This window comes from Coregonus clupeaformis, chromosome 31 (assembly GCF_020615455.1).
Source record: "Coregonus clupeaformis isolate EN_2021a chromosome 31, ASM2061545v1, whole genome shotgun sequence".
In the NCBI taxonomy this organism is placed as follows: Eukaryota; Metazoa; Chordata; class Actinopteri; order Salmoniformes; family Salmonidae; genus Coregonus; species Coregonus clupeaformis.
Window position 1 is genome coordinate 1,552,249 of NC_059222.1, and position 16,264 is coordinate 1,568,512.

The 16,264-nt window shown below is 43.5% G+C and overlaps 1 protein-coding gene across 1 annotated transcript in view; it reads left to right on the forward strand.

Moving 5' to 3' along the window:
- Nucleotides 1-636: 636 nt before the first annotated feature.
- Nucleotides 637-16,264, forward strand: part of LOC121548104 (ubiquitin carboxyl-terminal hydrolase 31-like) — a 48,195-nt gene continuing 32,567 nt past the window's right edge. The window contains exon 1 of the mRNA XM_041859485.2: nt 637-2,104. Within this exon, the coding sequence (XP_041715419.1) occupies nt 1,556-2,104 (549 nt within the window). The 5' untranslated portion in view covers nt 637-1,555. The remainder of the gene's footprint in view (nt 2,105-16,264) is intronic.

Consider the following 16,264-nt stretch of genomic DNA (forward strand, 5'->3'; position numbering starts at 1 on the left):
TGTCAATAAAAGCCTTTGACACTTACGGAATGCTTGTAATTATACTTCAGTATACCATAGTAACATCTGACAAAAATATCTCATAACACTGAAGCAGCGAACTTTGTGAAGACCAATACTTGTGTCATTCTCAAAACGTTTGACCATAACCATATATAGGCCAATTGCCATGAGCGTAAAGGGTTAACTGAGAATGCTGTTCCCACAGTCCATTTTGTATGCAACTTGTTCACTTTTTTTTTTTTTTACAGTATTGTTCACCATTTATTTTTTTTACAGTATGAAGGTTCCTCTCAGAAAATTATTAAATAAACATACTGTAATGCATGAAAACACAGTTGTAGGATAGGCTAACTGTAGTAAGGATCCGAATTTTCTGGGCACCAAAATATCTCAGTATCTTTCCAAATCGGCGTTTTTTAAAATCACTTAAACCAGTTGTGTATGACTGTCTGAGTTTTAGTGGAGCATTCTGTCCTACAGCAGGAGAGCAGAGTTAGACAGACCCCAGTCGGCATAGAAAGTAGAATTCGCCAGCATCACATGCCGCTACCTGCTCTCCTCTCCTCCAACATGGATCTGTGTTTGGCAGTGACGTCAGTCGTCACCGCCCTGCCTGCCTGCAGTATCGATGACTCCAGATGATGAAGACAGGAGAAGCGGCCTTGCGATGAATCAGAATTAGGAATAAAATAAACCATCACAGGATGAGACACTACTTCAAATTTGGCGACGGAGGTATCGAAACATGTTCAATTTACTGCGTATATACGATGGATAGTATTATCCTGAATGGAGGGAGCGGTGGACTATACTTCCCTTCGGGCTTCTTTCTGGGGGCTTCTCAGTTTGAGAGAGCTTCTGTAAACGCTTCAACGGTATGGGCGATTTAGTGAGGACATCCACGGGTCTATAAACAGCAGTTTCGGGCAATATCGTGGAATCTTTTTTTCTCTGAAGAGAATAGGATTAGGCTATATTGGTGGAGCTGCCGTTTATTTAATAAAACATGAGGAGCACCGCTCGGTACACTGTAGTCCCAATTAATGGGTTGATTTATTGCTGTCGATGTTCGAGTATAATGACCCGCTGATGCTCTAATGAACGCGCATCATTTTGGGCATCCTAAATGTTACACCTGCATGGCATGGCACTAAATTGATAGCCTACGAGATTATGAAAATTAACTCACGCGTGGAGACCCTCTAGGCTACCTTTATTTAAAGTGGCATTTGGCATGATAGCATCTTCCCATAGAGAATATGTATGCAATCCGACGCAGTGTTTAAAGTGAGATGAAAAGAGACATGTCATGGGTCTTTTGTTTTAGGCTATAGGCTACTGGTGATAAGACCCCCAAATCCTCCAAAATAATAATAATGTTTTATAGCCTACTGTCATCATCAGTGAGGAACATCAATTATCACTGTGTTTGGCTTGTGTCATTGGAATCGACAGACTGATCCAATTATTGTCCAGATGCTCGCTCTCTCTCTCTCTCTCTCTCTCTCTCTCTAATAAGATTTAAATATTGAGAAACCCCAGCCCTTCAACCATGTCGAAAGCTACCACTAAAGATAAGAAATCCTTCGGCAAGAAGCTCTTCCGAAGGGGCTCTGTGCGCTCTGTGGGGAGCTTTATGAACAGAGTTCTCAGGACTCTGTCGACTCTGTCCCATTTCGGCACCGAGGAGCATGAAGATGAAGAGAAGGACGATGCAAGTTTCATCCCGGCCACCACAGGCGGCTCTGTCCCCTCCGACGACAGTGACTGTGGCGGGTTCCTATTTGGGGACAAGGTCCCCGGAGTTGCCGGACTCAAGAACCATGGCAACACCTGTTTCATGAACGCTATCTTGCAGTGTCTGAGCAACACTGAGCTCTTTGCTGAATATCTAGCATTGGAACAATACCGTGGAGAGGACAGCAGTCACAGCACCAATGACAAATCGACTGAATCGAATAAACCGAAGTCAATAAACGGTGTCTGTATCCAAAGAAAGGGACACCAGCAGGAGTCGGGTGAAGTCACGGAGCAACTTTCTGGTCTCGTCCGTGCTCTGTGGACGTTCGAGTACACCCCACAACACAGTCGAGAATTCAAGGTATGTGGATGCACGCGCGGCCAACTATGAATCGTTTGCATTGTTTTTGCTCGTTGCCTGTTGATAGAAATAGGATTAAGAATGAAATCCGACAGGATTATAAACTCAGCAAAGGGCGCACACTGGAAAGTCAACTAAATAGGTGGCATGCATGTGTTATTGTAATGCAGCCACGTGACTAATATGCACCTGCCAAGTTTTACAATATAACCGCAAAACAGCAACTGATGTGTCAATGTTTCATGGGTACATTCTTTCTTGGTCTTACTTTGTTGCAGAAGCTCGCGCCAGTTTACTGTAGGCCCAGCCCTATTGGTTGTCTGTGGGGATTGAAAGTGTGAACAAAACTACTGTAGGCCTACTATTGATGCATTCGAATTGACATTATCAGAAACATAATGGCAGCTGTGAGTAGTTGTGTTAGAGCAGGAAGGCTAGACGTTAGAGCAGAGCGGGAGAAAAAAAAACTGCACATGGTTGGCCAATCCTGGTTTAGTGCATGGGCCTTGCCCTTGAGTGCTGTGCAGTTCAGGAGATATACACACTATTTACTTCCACCGGATATCTGAATGCTCTAATTGAGAGCACACATTCAGGGCAGTCCTGAGCGGTTGGATACAGTATATCAGGAGTCAAGTAGATACTTGTCCATCAGAGCCACAGGGCCTAACAAACAAGATGAATAAAATACGAAAAATCCACCCAAAATATTATTAATTGTTAATACAAGAGTGATCAATAGTTTCATGTAAGCCAATATCAAAGTTAGTAATATGTTCGCAGATATCTATATAACAACATTAATTAATGAAAATCATTAAAAAGTGTAATCGTGTCATGTCAATTTTAATTAAAGCCTAATGTACCATGCTCTTGATTAGTCAAATCAATTAGAAACAACCACCAAGTAGCCTAGCAGTGGCAGATATGATGAATGGATTCAGCAGCAGTGAATCTCTGATCTGTTCCCTCTCGCCTATCTGTTGGATTTCTTTAATCAGTTGAGAATGGCATAAACACTTTTGCCACTCAATCAATCAATCAAATGTATTATATGAAGCCCATTTTACATCAGCAGTTGTCAGAAAGTGCTTTACAGTTATCCAGCTTAAAACCCAAAAGAGCAGGAAATACAGTTCCAGAAGCACAATGGCTAGTAAAAGAACTCCCTAGAAGGCAGGAACCTAGGAAGAAACCTAGAGAGGAACCAGGCGCCGATGGGTGGCCAGTCCTCTTCTGGCTGTTACCGGTGGAGATTTAAGAGTACATGTGGCTTTCAAGACTTCAGACATTCATAGATGCAGGGTCAAATAATAACCATGGAGGCTGTAAAGGGGGCAACAGTTCAGCACCTCAGGAGTCAATGTCAGTTGGCTTTTCATAGTCAGTCAATGAAAGTTTCAAAATGAACATAACAGCAGGTCTGGGACAAGGTAGAACACCAAGGTAACACGCCCAGTGAAATCAAGTCAGGCTTCTACAGTTTTCGGACTTTCTGAAGAGCAGAGAGGTTGTATTCCTGTAGAGTGTTTGATGGACATTGAAAGGTATAGCAGCGTCTGAACCTACCAGCTTGTGTCCCAGCAGCTAGCCTGGTCAGCTTTCAATACCACCATGCCTGTCAAAGTCACACAACTAAAGATTTCTCTGTGAACCTCTATTTCTTTGCACCAGGCATTTTCTTTTTGTCTATTTCAGTCTTATAACTACATGTCCTGCTTTACCAGTTCAAAGTAAATATTGGAGGGGAATTGAATTCAACAGGCCCGTCCAGAAGCACACCGCTTATTCCTGACACTGTTTCTATTTCCGTCCATTTTTCTCCCTTGGTTGCCAGCCAGAGAACAAACTGTCTTATTCGATCTAGATTCACTCTGGAGTGTGGGGCCATGGTCATATCTGTGAAGGAGAGGCTTCTTCACTAGAGACATTGGACTCTTTTAAAATATGCAAGTGATTTATGAAAAGCAAGTGTGTTTACATGTTTTGTATTGATTAATTAATCTGCATTTTATCTCCATAACTTTTCAAATATATATTTTATCTTGTCATAATTGGTATTGGCTCAGTTTTGCATCACAGGTCACTTCACAGGTCTACCTGATTAGTTAATTGCTTAAGCCACAGTATAAAACAGGTGTTCAGAATGTTTGAGAGCCATGTAAGGTGAGAGGTTGTTTTTAGCACCTTTGAACTGCCAATGGGTATTTTCATCAAAGATGGTCTATTATATTGTCAAGATATTCAATTGACCGCTCTAACAATGGCAATACATGTCCTCAAAGATGGAAGGCAGGCGAGAGAAGGCAAGATCAGGTGGGACCATTCTAGCTAATGAGAGGGCACATATGGGTGCAAACAACAGGCCGTAGGCAGACCTGGCTGTCAAGAGAAGACAGGCTATGTGCACACTGCCCACAAAATGAGGTGGAAACTGAGCTGCACTTCCTAACCTCCTGCCAAATGTATGACCATATTAGAGACACATATTTCCCTCAGATTACACAGACCCACAAGGAATTCGAATAAAAATCCAATTTTGATAAACTCCCATATCTATTGGGTGAAATACCACAAGGTGCAATCACAGCAGCAAGATTTGTGACCTGTTGCCACAAGAAAAGGGCAACCAGTGAAGATCAAACACCATTGTAAATACAACCCATATTTATGTTTATTTATTTTCTATTTTGTACTTTAACTATTTGCATATCACTATAACACTGTATATAGACATAATATGACATTTGAAACGTCTTTATTCTTTTGGAACTTGTGTGAGTGTAATATTTACTGTTCACTTTTTATTGTTTATTTCACTTTGTTTATCCAATTCACTTGTTTTGGCAATGTAAACAATTGTTTCCCATGCCAATAAAGCCCCTTGAATTGAACTGAATTGATAGAAAGAGGACTCTTTGTATCTGTGCCATTATAGCGTCTGTGACAGCATGGGCAAAGCCATTGAGGCTATCTCCATTTTAAAGTAGTCAATTGTCTTCTTCATCATTGGCTGATTGCTTCCAATTCATAGGATTCCAATTTGTAAGTCGCTCTGGATAAGAGCGTCTGCTAAATGACTTCAATGTAAATAGGAGTTCCCACCCAGTTGACTACTTTAAACTGGTGGAAGCCCTAAATAGCAATGTCCATGCTAAAATGGGTTATATCCATGATGAATCCTCTATATCTATGACAACATCCACAACTCCGATATAAAGTCGTTTAAAGTTTCCGAAAATGCCATGTGTGTCCACTTATGTCAGTGAATTCGTAACAACCTAACCAGTACGAATCTTCTATTCAATCAAATAAGCCTCACGTAGCAAATTAGCAATTACATTTTTTGTTGACCAAATTCGACACTTCTCATTGACCTCCATACAACAATTATTCGCTTCATGGGCTTATTTTCGTGGACAGATTCTGGATGTAGTAAAACCTCTCGCTTCCTCTCTGTTTCCATGTAAAAGGACCCATGAACACCAACGTGAAGTTCATAGGAGCATGTAAAATTGGGTGTCAAATGAAAGCTAAGAGACTATATTTTTGAGAAATTAAGGCATATATACATTTTTCAACCATTTTCCATCCCATAAATTAGGAATAAGCAAAGGCTTTGATTTCAGGTCAAACAGATGGAAAAGGGCTCTTAGAAAACATCTACCAGAAAAAGTCTTAGAAGGTATTAGAAATACATAATGTTGAAGTAAAGACCCCTGCCAACTAATATCAACGCTTACACTCCCCGGCCAGTTTATTAGGTACACCATCCCGTTCACGAAAATGGATCGCTCCTACAGACAGTGAGTCTCATGGCCTGCTATTAAAGCATGCAGACAGGCATCGAGGCATTCAGTTACTGTTCGATTGAACGTTACAATGGGCAAAACGAGTGACCTAAGCGACTTTGAGCGTGGTCTGATCATCGGTGCCAGGCACGCTGGATCCAGTATCTCAGAAACGGCCGCCCACCTGGGCTTTTCACGCATGACGGTGTCTAGGGTTTACCGAGAATGGTGCGACAAACAAAATACATCCAGTCAGTGGCAGTCCTGTGGGCGAAAACAGCTCGTTGATGAGTGAGGTCGAAGGAGAATGGCAAGAATCGTGCAAGCTAACTGGCGGGCCACAAACAGAAAAATAACAGCACAGTACAACAGTGGTGTGCAGAACGGCATCTCGGAACGCACAACTCGTCGATCCTTGTCATGTATGGGCTATTGCAGCAGATGACCACACCAGGTTCCACTCCTATCAGCTAAAAACAAGAAGAAGTGGCTTCAGTGGGCACGCGATCACCAACACTGGACAATTGAGGAGTGGAAAAACATTGCATGTAACATGCGAGTTCAGTTTACTTGAGTGGTCTGCGCAGTTCCCAGCCCTCAACCCAATAGAGCATCATTGGGATGAGATGGAATGGGCTGTTCGCAGCATGACTGTACCAGCGCTCAATCTGCAGCAACTGCGTGATGCCATTGCATCAGCATGGACTAATATCCCTGTAGAATGTTTCTGACACCTTGTAGAATGCCCCGTAGAATTCAGGCTGGTCTGAAAGGGCAAAGGGGGGTCTGACCCAGTACTAGATGGGTGTGCATAATAAACTGTCCATTGTGTGTATATTTAATTTTGGATAAATTATTTGCCTTCTGGAAGTCTAGGAAACATTGCCCTGTGCCTTGTAATTACGTTACCAAAAACCCATTAAAAAATATATATTTTCTAAATTCTGTCCCTCATGAGGAGAGAGGATAATGAAAGTTCACAGAAGTAACAAGTAAAGGTAGTCCTACAAATTAGTTGTAGTGTTTTTATTGATATCTATTTGGTTTATGAATTATTAAGTGATTAAAACATGAAATTCTGTAACCAAATCAGTAACAGAATTACCGAAGAATCAGTAACGGAATTACTGCAATTAAATTGGTTACAATGGGAAATCATAGTAGTCACAAACCACAGTTGGGTCACCTGTAGCCTCGTCGAGAACCAGGCTTCCCTAATCGGAAAGCCTGGTGAAGTCAATGGCAGAAAGTAGCTACAAAGGGGTGGAAACCTGGTGGAAATCAGAGACGCTTCGCAACACGTCAAACCAAACAAATGCCTTGCTTGGGAGGAGCTCAAAGTTGACCACCAGATTAGTGCCATAGGAACGACATTGTGTGAAGATGGCCGGGAAATTGCCTATTTAAAAACCCCATCAAAATATTTTTATGTATGCCGTGTTTGTGGAGGGGAAACTACTATTACCATCGATTTCTTCACTTTCAATAAATCACAGACTGTCGGCCACACTTAATTCACTCAACTTTTACTATAGCCGGTAGGAAGACACACCATAACGTGTCTTTTTATTGTAGAGTGTTCAAGCAGAGGAGTTGTAATGCCTTCATCGACTCAATTTTGTGTATAGAGCACACTTTTGGCACAATTCAGATTCTCCTCCAGTTTTTCTAAAATGTTCTGCAATGTTGCAAACTAGAATACACGACAGCGCTCTGCAAAATGTGTCCTACCTAGTCGGAAAACAGTGACAAACATAACATGTAGCACCCCTTCTAAAGGCATTGTGGGGGAGGGTTCTTGAAATGTAACATCCAATAAAATGGAGTCGCTTGAAGCCATTGGACCATTCTAGCCGTTTCAACTAATACAAAATTCTCCAGACCTCCAAAGGAGGCGTAACAACAACGTGATTTAGAGATATGGCTACACAACGTCACCTGCTCAGTCCTCCCTTCTACTGGCATTCTGTTATGTTCAGCTCATAACTGTTTTCTTTACTTTCTGCTGTCTGGTGGTCAAAGCAAGTGTGAAAAGAGTCTGGACAACCCCTCCCTCCCTCTCTCCCCCCTCTCTCTCTCTGCCTCTCTCTCACTCTCTCTCTCTCTCTCTCTTCTCTCTCTCTAGGGAATGTCACCTCTCCCGGTTCTTACTGACACCTACCCATGAGCCCCCTCTCTTTCCATTTACTGTAACCAGTATCCTTACCCACTGAGCACCGACCGACACCGGACGTCCATGGACGTTGAAAAGTAGTTGAAATGTGTTCATTTCGCCCTGGCCATGATTTCAATGTCCACAGACGATCCGGACTGGCTTTGACTTCAAAGTCCACCGATTTTAGACGTCTATGTTTCACAAGTTTGGACGGCTCAGTACAGTGCAGTAGAGTACAGTACAGTAAAAAAAAGCATAGTTCAGTACAGTAGAGCACACGAGTTGAGTACAGTATAATGTACTGTATTATTATGTACTCTACTGTACTGAAGTATATTCTACTGTACTCTACTTTACCATACTATACTGAGCTCTACTCTACTGTACTGTGCTGTACTGATGTTGGGCAATTAAGCTTGGCTCACAGTCGGCATTCCAATTCAGCCCAAAGGTGTTCGATGGGGTTGAGGTCAGGGCTTTGTGCAGGCCAGTCAAGTTCTTCCACACCGATCTCGACAAACCATTTCTGTATGGACCTCACTTTGTGCAGGGGGGCATTGTCATGCTGAAACAGGAAAGGGCCTTCCCCAAACTGTTGCCATAAAGTTGGAAGCACAGAAATGTCTAGTTAAATGGCGCCGCAAGGAGATGGCTGCCGTTTTACGGGCTCCTAACCAATTGTGCTATTGTGTGTGTTTTTTCGCGTTATTTGTAACTTATTTTGTTGATAATGTTTCTGCCACTGTCTCTTATGACCGAAAAGAGCTTCTGGATATCAGGACAGCGATTACTCACCTCGTACTGGACGAATACTTTTTCTTTAACGAGTCGGACTCAAATGATTTTCTTCAGACACCAAAATCCCCGTCATTCGCATGAGAAAGAGACAGAGATATCGGGGACGTAAGTCGGGGTGCCTTGTAAGGATCCGACGGCGAGTGGGTAGTCTGCCTCTACCATCAGTCCTATTAGCCAACGTACAATCAATGGATAACAAAATAGACAAACTACGATCACGAATATCCTACCAACGGGACATTAAAAACGGTAATATCTTATGTTTCACCGAGTCGTGGCTGAACGACGACATGAATAACATACAGCTGGCAAGATGTACGCTGCATCGGCAAGATAGAACAGCTGCCTCCGGTAAGACAAGGGGTGGCTGTCTGTGTATATTTGTAAACAACAGCTGGTGTACGAAATCTAATATTAAGGAAGCCTCAAGGTTTTGCTCGCCTGAGGTACAGTATCTCATGATAAGCTGTAGTGCACTATTTACAAAGAGTGTTTTCATCTATATTTTTTGTAGCTGTCTATTTACCATTACAAACCGATGCTGGCACTAAGACCGCACTCAATGAGTTGTATAAGACCATAAGCAAACAGGAAAATGCTCATCCAGAGGCGACGCTCCTAGTGGCCGGGGACTTTAATGCAGGGAAACTTTAAATACGTTTTACCTCATTTCTACCAGCATGTTAAATGAGCAACCAGAGGAAAAAAAATATCTAGACCACCTTTACTCCACACACAGAGATGTGTACAAAGCTCTCCCTTGCCCTCCATTTGGCAAATCTGACCATAACTGTATCCTCCTGATTCCTGATCACAAGCAGAAACTCAAGCAGGAAGCACCAGTGACTCGGTCAATAAAGAAGTGGTCAGATGACGCAGATGCTAAGCTACAGGACTGATTTGCTAGCACAGACTGGAATATGTTCCAGGATTCTTTCGATGGCATTGAGGAGTACACCACATCAGTCACTGGCTTCATCAATAAGTGAATCGATGATGTCGTCCCCACAGTGACCGTACGTACAGTGCCTTGCAAAAGTATTCATCCCCCTTGCCGTTTTTCCTGTTTTGTTGCATTACAATCTGTAATTTAAATGGATTTTTATTTGGATTTTATGTAATGGACATACACAAAATAGTCCAAATTGGTGAAGTGAAATGAAAAAACAACTTGTTTCAAAGAATTATACAAAATAAATAACTGAAAAGTGGTACGTCCATATGTATTCACCCCCTTTGATATGAAGCCCCTAAATAAGATCTAGTGCAACCAATTACCTTCAGAAGTCACATAATTAGTGAAATAAAGTCCACCTGTGTGCAATCTGTGTCAGATGATCTGTCACATGATCTCAGTATATATACACCTGTTCTGAAAGGCCCCTGGAGTCTGCAACACCACTAAGCAAGGGGCACCACCAAGCAAGCAGCACCATGAAGACCAAGGAGCTCTCCAAACAGGTCAGGGACAAAGTTGTGGAGAAGTACAGATCAGGGTTGGGTTATAAAAAAAGATCTGAAACTTTGAACATCCCACGGAGCACCATTAAATACAATATTAAAAAATGGAAAGAATATAGCACCACAACAAACCTGCCAAGAGAGAGGGCCGCCCACCAAAACTCACGGATCAGGCAAGGAGTGCATTAATCAGAGGCACCAAAGAGACCAAAGATAACCCTGAAAGAGCTGCAAAGCTCCACAGCGGAGATTGGAGTATCTGTCCATAGGACCACTTTAAGGCATACACGCCACAGAGCTGGGCTTTACGGAAGAGTGGCCAGAAAAAAGCCATTGCTTAAAGAAAGAAATAAGCAAACACGTTTGGTATTTGCCAAAAGGCATGTGGGAGACTCCCCAAACATATGGAAGAAGGTACTCTGGTCAGATGAGACTAAAATTGAGCTTTTTGGCCATCAAGGAACATTTTATGTTTGGCGCAAACCCAACACCTCTCATCACCCCGAGAACACCATCCCCACAGTGAAGCATGGTGGTGGTAGCATCATGCTGTGGGGATGTTTTTCATCGGCAGGGACTGGGAAACTGGTCAGAATTAAAGGAATGATGGATGGCACTAAATACAGGGAAATTCTTGAGGGAAACCTGTTTCAGTCTTCCAGAGATTTGAGACTGGGACGGATGATCACCTTCCAGCAGGACATTGACCCTAAGCATACTGCTAAAGCAACACTTGAGTGGTTAAATGGGAAACATTTAAATGTCTTGGAATGGCCTAGTCAAAGCCCAGACCTCAATCCAGTTGAGAATCTGTGGTATGACTTAAAGATTGCTGTACACCAGCAGAACCCATCCAACTTGAAGGAGCTGGAGCAGTTTTGCCTTGAAGAATGGGCAAAAATCCCAGTGGCTAGATGTGCCAAGCTTATAGAGACATACCCCAAGAGACTTGCAGCTGTAACTGCTGCAAAATGTGGCTCTACAAAGTATTGACTTTGTCTTATTTTTTGTTTGTTTCACAAAAAAAAACTATTGATACAAACCCCCCAAAGATTCCATTTTAATTCCAGGTTGTAAGCAACAAAATAGGAAAAATGCCAAGGGAGGTGAATACTTTCGCAAGCCACTGGACATACCCCAACCAGAAGCCATGGATTACAGGCAACATCCGCACTGAGCTAAAGGGTAGAGCTGACGCTTTCAAGGAGCGGGAAAATAATCCGGACGCTTATAAGAAATCCCGTTATGCCCTCCGACGAACCATCAAACAGGCAAAGCGTTAATACAGGACTAAGATTGAACCCTACTACACCGGCTCTGAAGCTCTTCAGATGTGGCAGGGCTTGCAAACTATTACAGACTACAAAGGGAAGCACAGCCGCGAGCTGCCCAGTGACACAAGCCTAATATACGAGCTAAATGACTTCTATTCTCGCTTCGAGGCAAGCAACACTGAAGCATGCATGAGAGCATCAGCTGTTCTGGACGACTGTGTGATCACGCTCTCCATAGCCAATGTAAGACCTTTTAAACAGGTCAACATTCACAAGGCCGCAGGGCCAGACGGATTACCAGGACGTGTACTCCGAGCATGCGCTGACCAACTGGGAAGTGTCCTCACAGACTTTTTCAACCTGTCCCTGACTGAGTCTGTAATACCAACATGTTTCAAGCAGACCACCATAGTCCCTGTGCCCAAGAACATTAACGTAACCTGCCTAAATGACTAACGACCCGTAGCACTCACGTCTGTAGCCACAAAGTGCTTTGAAAGGCTGGTGTTGGCTCACATCAACACCATTATCCCAGAAACCCTAGACCCACTCCAATTTGCATACCGCCCCAACAGATCCACAGATGATGCAATCTCTATTGCACTCCACACTGCCCTTTCCCACCTGGACAAAAGGAACACCTACGTGAGAATTCTATTCATTGACTGCAGCTCAGCGTTCAACACCATAGTCCCCTCAAATCACATCACTAAGCTAAGGACCCTGGGACTAACAGAACGCCCCCAGGTTGTAAGGGTAAGTAAAAACACATCTGCCACACTGATCCTCCACACGGGGGCCCCTCAGGGGTGCGTGCTCAGTCCCCTCTTGTACTCCCTGTTCACCCATGACTGCATGGCCAGGCACGACTCCAACACCATCATTAAGTTTCCGGATGACACAACAGAGGTAGGCCTGATCACCAACAACGATGAGACAGCCTATAGGGAGGTCAGAGACCTGGCCGTGTGGTGCCAGGATAACAACCTCTCCCTCAACGTGACCAAGACAAAGGAGATGATTTTAGACATCCAGGACCTCTATACCAGGCGGTGTCAGAGGAAGGCCCTAAAAATTGTCAAAGACTCCAGCCACCCTAGTCATAGACTGTTCTCTCTGCTGCCGCACGGCAAGCGGTACCGGAGCACCAAGTCTAGGTCCAAAAGGCTTCTTAACATCTTCTACCCATAAGCCATAAGACTCCTGAACAGCTAATCAATTGGCTACCCGGACTATTTGCATTGTCACCCCCCCCCTTTACGCTGCTGCTACTCTCTGTTTATTATCTATGCATAGTCACTTTACCTCTAACTACATGTACATATTACCTCAATTACCTCGACTAACCTGTGCCCCCGCACATTGACTCTGTACCGGGACCCCCTGTACAGTCGTGGTGAAAAGTTTTGAGAATGACACAAGTATTGGTCTTCACAAAGTTCGCTGCTTCAGTGTTATGAGATATTTTTGTCAGATGTTACTATGGTATACTGAAGTATAATTACAAGCATTCCATAAGTGTCAAAGGCTTTTATTGACAATTACATTAAGTTTATGCAAAGAGTCAATATTTGCAGTGTTGACCCTTCTTTTTCAAGACCTCTGCAATCTGCCCTGGCATGCTGTCAATTAACTTATGGTCTGCATCCTGACTGATGACAGCCCATTCTTGCATAATCAATGCTTTGAGTTTGTCAGAATTTGTGGGTTTTTGTTTGTCCACCCGCCTCTTGAGGATCGACCACAAGTTCTCAATAGGATTAAGGTCTGGGGAGTTTTCTGGCCATGGACCCAAAATGTCGATGTTTTGTTCCCCAAGCCACTTAGTTATCACTTTTGCCTTATGGCAAGGTGCTCCATCATGCTGGAAAAGGCATTGGTCGTTCTTGGATGGTTGGGAGACGTTGCTCTCGGAGGATGTGTTGGTACCATTCTTTCTTCATGGCTGTGTTCTTAGGCAAAATTGTGAGTGAGCCCACTCCCTTGGCTGAGAATCAACCCCACACAAGAATGGTCTCAGGATGCCTTACTGTTGGCATGACACAGAACTGATGGTAGCGCTCACCTTGTCTTCTCCGGACAAGGTGTTTTCCGGATGCCCCAAACAATCGGAAAGGGGATTCATCAGAGAAAATGACTTTACCCCAGTCCTCAGCAGTCCAATCCCTGTACCTTTTGCAGAATATCAGTCTGTCCCTGATGTTTTTCCTGGAGAGAAGTGGCTTCTATGCTGCCCTTCTTGACACCAGGCCATCCTCCAAAAGTCTTTGCCTCACTGTGCGTGCAGATACACTCACACCTGCCTGCTGCCATTCCCGAGCAAGCTCTGCACTGGTGGTGCCCCGATCCTGCAGCTGAATCAACTTTAGGAGACGGTCCTGGCGCTTGCTGGACTTTCTTCAACAATGTAACTTTCTTCAACAATTGAACCTCTCTCCTTGAAGTTCTTGATGATCCGATAAATGGTTGATTTTGGTGCAATCTTACTAGCAGCAATATCCTTGCCTGTGAAGCCCTTTTTGTTCAAAGCAATGATGACGGCACATGTTTCCTTGCAGGTAATCATGGTTAACAGAAGAAGAACAATGATTTCAAGCACCACCCTCCTTTTAAAGCTTCAAGTCTGTTATTCTAACTCAATCAGCATGTCAGAGTGATCTCCAGCCTTGTTCTCATCAACACTCTTGCCTGTGTTAACGAGAGAATCACTGACATGATGGCAGCTGGTCCTTTTGTGGCAGGGCTGAAATGCAGTTGAAATTATTAAGTTAATTTTCATGGCAAAGAGGGACTTTGCAATTAATTGCAATTCATCTGATCACTCTTCATGACATTCTGGAGTATATGCAAATTGCCATCATCAAATCTGAGGCAGCAGACTTTGTGAAAATTAGTATTTGTGTCATTCTCAAAACTTTATTTTACTACTGTTCATTAATTATTTTGTATTATTTGTTTTTTATTTATTTATTTTTTACTTAACACTTATTTTTCTTAAAACTGCATTGTTGGTTAAGGGCTTGTAAGTAAGCATTTCACTGTAAGGTATACACCTGTTGTATTCGGCGCATGTGACAAATACAATGTGATTTGATTTCATTGTATGCTGTAGCTTTACGATTTCCCTTCATTGGAACTAAGGGGCCTAGACCGAACCATGAAAAACAGCCCCAGACCATTATTCCTCCTCCACCAAACTTTACACTTGGCACTATGCATTGTGGCAGGTAGCGTTCTCCTGGCATCTGCCAAACCCAGATTCGTCCGTCGGACTGCCAGATGGTGAAGCGTGATTCATCACTCCAAAGAACGTGTTTCCACTGCTCCGGAGTCCAATGGGGGCGAGCTTTACACCACTTCAGCCGACGTTTGGAATTGCACACGGCGATCTTAGGCTTGCTCGGCCATGGAAACCCATTTCATGAAGCTCCCGACGAACAGTTATTGTGCTGATGTTGCTTCAAGAGGCAGTTTGGAACTCGGTAGTGAGTGTTGCAACCGAGGACAAAATATTTGAACGCACTACATGCTTCAGCACTCGGCGGTCCCATTCTGTGTTTGTGTGGCCTACCACTTCGAGGCTGAGCCGTTGTTGCTCCTAGACGTTTCCACTTCACAATAACAGCACTTACAGTTGACCGGGGACTCTAGCAGGGCGGAAATTTTACGAACTGACTTGTTGGAAAGGTGGCATCCTATGACGGTGCCACGTTGAAAGTCACTGAGCTCTTCAGTAAGGCTATTCTACTGGCAATGTTTGTCTATGGAGATTGCATGGTTGTGTGCTCGATTTTATACACCTGTCAGCAATGGGTGTGTCTGAAATAGTGAAATCCACTAATTTGAAAGGGTGTCCATATACTTTTGTTCTAAAATGGATTAAATAAACATTTTCCTCATCAATCTACACACAATACTCCATAATGACAAAGTGAAAAAAAAGTTTTATACAAAAACAGAAATACCTTATTTACATAAGTATACAAACCCTTTACTCAGTACTTTGTTGAAGCACCTTTGGTAGTAATTATAGCCTCGAGTCTTCTTGGGTATGACTCTACAAGCTTGGAACATCTGTATTTGGGGAGTTTCTCCCATTATTTTTTGCAGATCTCTCAAGCTCCTTCAGGTTGGATGGGGAGCGTCGCTACACAGCTATTTTCAGGTCTCTCCAGAGATGTTAGATCGGGTTCAAGTCTGGGCTCTGGCTGGGCCACTCAAGGACATTCAGAGACTTGTCCCAAAGCCACTCCTGTGTTGTCTTGGCTGTGTGCTTAGGGTTGTTGTTCTGTTGGAAGGTGAACCTTCGCCCCAGTCTGAGGTCCTGAGCGACATGCTTCACCTTGGGATGGTGCCAGGTTTTTTGCTCAGTTTGTCCGGGCGGCCAGCTCTAGGAAGAGTATTGGTGGTTCCAAACTTCTTCCATTTAAGAATGATGGAGGCCACTATGTTCTTGGGGACCTTCAATGCTGCAGAAATGTTTTGGTACACTTCCCCAGATCTGTGTCTCGGAGCTCTACGGATAATTCCTTCGACTTCATGGTTTGGTTTTTGCTCTGACATGCACTGTCAACTGTGGGACCTTATATAGACAGGTGTGTGCCTGGGGCGGCAGGTAGCTTAGTGGTTAAGAGCGTTGTTCCAGTAACCGAAAGGTCGCTGGTTCTAATCCCCGAGCCGA